General features: G+C 46.7%; 1 protein-coding gene across 1 annotated transcript in view; it reads right to left on the bottom strand.

The window, feature by feature from the left end:
• Positions 1-1,551: 1,551 nt before the first annotated feature.
• The window catches only part of LOC104511245 (paired box protein Pax-5), a gene marked incomplete at its 5' end in the record, with an annotated part of 4,696 nt that continues 172 nt past the window's right edge, over positions 1,552-6,075 (bottom strand). Inside the window, one exon of the mRNA XM_010153777.1 lies at positions 1,552-1,757. Coding sequence (XP_010152079.1) covers positions 1,552-1,757 — 206 coding nt within the window. The remainder of the gene's footprint in view (positions 1,758-6,075) is intronic.

Raw genomic sequence — 6,075 nt, 5'->3', positions numbered from 1 at the left:
ACTTAAAACATGACTGGAAGCTACTTAATCCCTCTTTTTCCCAGAGCTACACTGCCTCTTTGGTAAGTTTGGGGGGAATGTTTGAATCTCTGCGACAGAACACAGGACTGCTTCTCAGGTGGCAGGACTCGAGCTGACTTCTGTGGAAGCAGAGCTTGCCCTTACTTATTTGAGGTCGGTCAGAGTGGTGTTTTCCTTCCATTCCCCTGGTGACTACATTATTTCTCAAATCCTTTTTAAAACTGAAAATGGCATGTCCGCAAGGCTACTGAACGCTGCTCTGGAGTCTCAGCGCGTCAGCAGCTCCCAGACAGCAGTGAAGGCTGTGCATGAACTGACCCATTTTTGCTCTTAAACACACCAACATATGACTCAACGCTCAGTTCAGCGAGGCAGAAACACCACTCTCCACTAACGCTGGGGAAGCCACTCCGGCTACTCAAGCGGTAACTCCATGAATGCAAATCAGGTTGGATAGCCAATAAAAGAATATTGCATCCATTTATTTCATGTCCGTGGACACAGATGTGACTTTATAGCTAGCTGCATTCAAAGAATTTGCTTGCAATCACACAAGTGAAAACCATCTCACCAGCATGGTGAGGCCGAAGCCTAGCACGGAGCGTACTCCTGGGTGAAAATGCAAGGGCTCTGCTTGCCAGGGCTATGAGTGTGCAGGAGGCTGCTGAGCACTCTGCCTGCCAACTATGAATCCCTTTATATCCATCTGGCAGGGCTGGAGACAGAACAGGGTATTTCATTAGGTTTTTAATATCAGCTCTAGGCATCCCTCAGCTCAGAAGGTAGCAAGTGAGCACTGGAGGCATAACAGAGACGGCAGCAGGTTGGTGTAGCTCCCAACCACTCTGCCAGCCTGGTCCTGACCAGCAAGGTTGGGGCAAAACTCCCAAACTGAGGCTCCAAATGGGATTCTCCTGCCTTTTCACAAAAGCAACTCAAGGCCACTTCAGTGTGTCCATGTAAGAAGCAGACGGCTGAGGCACTCGACAACTACTGACCAAACTCGCTTGGTGACGTTCACACCAACAACGACAGCAGTGGCCAGCACGGTGCTGGGCTAGATTCAGTGAGACCAAGCAGGTGCCAGGAGGACAGAAGCAGTACCTCTGACCCGTGACTTGGATCCTCTCCTCCAGGTACCTGGGCCCCAACTTTTCCCAGATGGTTGCTGTTCCACTCGACGGCCATGTGAGCTTTCCCCAGGGGAAGCACATCCCACTGAGCTCCCTCCCCCGCGAGCGTAAGAGGCCTCATTAGGAGCAAACACATAGGATCATGACCCAATCCCACGGATCTGGGGAAAGGATGGGAAGGAAGCAAAGGCCAGCAGCAGGACCTGCCCAATCCTAGGAAATATTCATCATCTGTGATGCTTTGGTTGCCCACAGCTGCTCCCTAGCCCCAAATGCACCATGGAAATATATGGGAGCTGCACTGCCTGCAAACAGCCCAAAACACCCAGTCCTACTAACATGTGGGAATTTGGTGGCAGCGCTTCCAAGAAGCATCCCTCCCCAGGACCAGAGATCTTTACCTGTTGATTGAACTGACGCTGGGCACGGTGTCATTGTCGCACACTCGCTCAGCAAGGAGTCTATCCCTGATCTCCCAGGCAAACATGGTGGGATTTTGGCGCTTGTACTCTGCAATTTTTTCTACGACTTTGGGTGTGGCAACCTTTGGTTTTGATCCCCCGATCACTCCAGGCTTAATACTCCCAGTTTCATAATACCTGGGACAACATCCAAAAAAAAGTTTTTGTTATCACAAACAGACAGAGAACATGCTTTGAGATTTATAGAGAACATAATTTCAAGGTAACCAAACCCCAGCAAATCCTGAGATACATCTTCACTTTCACATACACATTTTCTACCCATGTAGTGCTTTATCATCTAATAGATTAACTTATAGTAATTGGAATTGGGCCTCTGGATACTATATATATTTTTCTGTAATAGCAGGACAAAAGAAACAATGCAAGATTAAAGGGCATGCCAGGATCCAAAATTAACTGAAAATGTGGGTTATTAATCAGCAGCACTGGCAATAATAGAAACAAATCACACCAAAGACCACTTTTTGCAGTGGACTCTTTCGTAGTAAACTACTGTTTCTTCATAAATTCTCTGTCATTAATATCTATGGCTTCTTATCATATCATACTGACAATGAAGGCTGGGTATTTTATTTTATTTGCACCTCTTGAATAAAAATGCCAGTCTGTGTTTTTCCCATTTTACGGTATTAATATGCATATTATAGTTTTAATAGTTTATATTTTTCATAATGTATTCTTTTTAACATTATGGTTTTTAGTGGTTTCAATCACAAATTTCAAGGAGAAGGGAGCTGCCCACATTCTGGAGGCGATATGCAGGTTGGTTTCTGTGACCGGTCCTGCAGCCCTTCCTCGGGTTCAGCACCTTCACCCACACCAGCACTCTGCTGATACCATGCCAAGAAACATGGAGGAGCGGATCCCTAAACCAACAGAAATCAGCCAGATTTCTTCACACGTGAATCACACAAGGGTTACTGCTTTTGGTAGCACTGCAACAACACATTGGAGCCAAGATCCCTGGCACCACAAGTCTCCCCTTTCAACAAACGAAGCCTTGAGCGTGCTGCTACAAGAAGAAGTCCTATCTTACTCATGGAGAGACAGAATGGAGACCAAGAACAAGATCGTGCTCCCCTGTTCTGCGCTGTCAGGGAGTGCAATGCACAGACACTTCTTTCATCTTACAAATTTTCTCATGGCCAGACGAAAAATAAACCCCGTGCCTACCTGCAACAACCACCCCAACTGCCCTGATCCAGTACATCTTTTCCGTACGAAGCAGACTTGCTGAGCCCTTCAACCAGATGTCCACCAAGCTGCACGCTCACAGCAGCTTAAACACATCTTCTCAGTGCTCTGCACCCTGATTTCTAGTACAGAGCTCAGAAAAGACTCCCTAATAAGAACACAACACTGCTTATATTTTCTCTTCAGAAACTTGACATATTCATTACGTGAAAAAAAAAAAAAATCCCAAATATTTCCTGTGTGTCAGAACACGGGCTGCCCAGCCCAAGTCTGTCTCACTGTATCACACAACCATGTTAATCAAATTTCTGCCAAGCTACCAGTTTTCAACCTTTCTGGAAGAGCTCTTTGTGCAAGGCCTGAAATTCCTTTAACACCAAGTTGTCTGTACATGTTTTCATATATTCTGGATGCAGATGTGGACCCAGATCTACCTGTCTCCATGAGCCATTTAAGCAATACTAGTAATGGAAAGCATCAAGCGTCGGCGATGGATTAACCCTCCCTAAACACAGCCTAGTAGCGAGCTTCAGGGCAGAGGGGTAAAAATTCAGCTCCTCCCATGCTTCCTGAGGACATACCAAAATGATGGCAAACATGGACCATAAACCTATCAAAACCTTGAATCTGGCCTCAAAACCTTCACTGCTGCCACTCCTCCTGTGAGGAGGGCGTAGGAGGAAGCCAATGTCACGAATGCTACGAAATAAAAATTTGCAATTTCCTTGGTTCCCGCCAGAAGGATGCAGTTTACAAACCCCCCCTTCAGTGATCTCCTCCAACAGTGCCTCGCTGCACCATGACATGGTGCCTGCAGTCGGTACCCCATGGCACAGGACAGCCCAGCTGAGTGCGGGAAGCCGTGGCTGCGCAAACAAGACAGTGTTTCCTGTGGCTGACTCACCACGGTAGGTAAGTCAGCAAAGGCTCCCACCACCACAACGCTGTGGCAGCAGCAAGCTCCATGGGGATAAAGCCCTGGACCCCTCTGGGCAGCAAGACCTCCACTCCAAAATCCTGCAACCACTGCCTACTCACCTGCCCTCACCCCTGCAAGCCCTGCAAAGGCATGCACACAATCAAAGAAGAGACAACTCGCCTCAGCAGGAGGGTGCAGGATTGAGCCCAGGCCCTTTCCTGGGGCAGCTGGAAGAGCTTGCAGCCATGAGGCTCTCGCCCAGTGACGCCTCTGACACCTCCCTCCCCTTCCACTTGGCAATGAGCCTGGGCACAGTCCAAGGGCCTGCAGGCTGCACGGCACAGGCATCCCTGATGCCTGTCTCTATTTTAACGGCAAGGACGGCTGCAGCTGGATTCGTTTTGTGCACATCAGGTCTGGGCCTTTTGCTCCCAGCAAGCTCCCCATGCAGGTGAAGACTGGACACCCCCGCGGTTCCCCCCTCCGAGAGGTGAGAGTTTCACTTGCACAGCAACTGCTGCTCCCTGCCTCTAGATGGTTTTTAAGGCTGTATCAAGGACTGGAGAATTCCAAACATAAAATTCCACATTTATCATAAGGATTCACATTTTTCACACACATGCATGCACATGAAAAAACACACGCAGAGCTGCAATTACAGTGACATTTTACCCACTGCAATTATTAGTTATGAAAATAATGAGCTATGAAATTCCAATTTATTGTTAACAACTTTAATGACAAAGCTCGGGAGCCTTGTTCTTAGCTCTCTAGCTCAAATACACCCAACAGCAAACCTATTCAGGTTATCAAAGGTAAAAACACTGGACAGTTGCCTGGTAGGTAAATAAACTGCCTGTTTCTCACCATGCATCGGTCCTGATGGGAACTGGTGGCAATCCTGCTACAGCAGAGAGCATCACCAGCCAAACTCTGCCAGCCAGGCTGGAAGCAGGGGCCAACAGATGATGCAAAGCCCTGATCAAGTGAAACAGCCCGTGATGGGGAGGCAGGTCTCAGATAAAACCCATAGAAACTTTTCCTCTCTAAAACAGTAAGGGCGTCAATGTCCTCAAAATCACCCCGGGGAGAAGTGCACTTGTAGCTTGCAGGGGAATGTGTCTCCCTGCAACGAAGGCACAAAAGAAAAAGCAAGAACGCTGAGTGCACGCTAGCTCCTGCGGCTCTCTGAAAGCGCACCGTGCAGGGCTGTGGAGGCATGCTCGCTAGCGCAAGCAAGTATAGGTAAGAGGGGGCAGAGGGAAAAGCACGCCAAGAGCTACAAAACCAGGGGCCTGTGACTTTGCCAGGTCAATCTGACTCTGAATGCTTAAACTGCCATTTAGAGATCGTAAATGCTGCTAATCAAAGCAGCAAAAAAAAAATTGCCATAATGCTCTTTGCAGCTATGGTGTGCCCAGGAAAGCAAATTGGTTAAAAATTCTAAACCATGAAGTTAACTATGAAAGTTTAGTGAATAGTTTAGGAATTAACTTTTCCTGATTACCAAGAAAAACATATTCTTACTAAAAAAAAGTCTTCCTTAATCTAAGTTGGTCAACCATCTCAGAATGCCTGGAGTCCAAACCCACTGTAATTTACACAAATCATGTTCAGATTTGTTCGCAAGATACAAAGAAACAAGGACAGTATTTTTTTACCTGAATTTATGTCGTTTTCAAAAGAAACCAGGAAATTATATGCATTCAGAGTTTAATTTCCTACTGCCACAGTGGTTCGAGCAGCTCCAGCCTGAGCAGAGGGCTACTCTCAAAACGGCCAAAATTAAGATGGTTAATAGTTACTTATGGTATATTGTGCTCTAGTTAAGAATGTATTCCTGCAGAGTAGAAAAAGGCATCAAATTAAACAGTGGGACAGATTTTAAAATGGCCTGTGTGAATGAACACACAGCACTGTTTATGTAATATATAGTGACATTGCTAATAGTCAGTCTTCCTTGGAAAGCAAAGTGAGTAACTTCCACAACTTCCTTTTTTTTTCCTTTTTACAGAAGGCAACTCCCAGATTGCTCTACTTTTTCAGAACAGATAGACGTGGGACATAACGCCACATAAACAGCAGAAACACCCCACCTGGCATTTTGCGCTTTGCAACAGAATTGCCTATAAGAAACTGTGAAAGGGACAAAACAGACATGAGAATAGTGGCACTTTTTTCCCAGATTGGGCATATACAACCACACGTGGTCAGGAGACCCTCTCCTCTGGACCTGAGGTTTCTACTGTTCTCCATTTGTTTGCAGCCTGCAATACAGGGACCACCACCCTCTTAACGGACACAGAAGGCTTCGGTGTCTCCC

This window comes from Eurypyga helias, unplaced genomic scaffold (genome assembly GCF_000690775.1).
Source record: "Eurypyga helias isolate BGI_N326 unplaced genomic scaffold, ASM69077v1 scaffold45336, whole genome shotgun sequence".
Lineage (NCBI taxonomy): Eukaryota > Metazoa > Chordata > Aves > Eurypygiformes > Eurypygidae > Eurypyga > Eurypyga helias.
Note: the sequence above shows the minus strand (reverse complement) of the source record. Positions and strands in the feature narration are given on the sequence as shown.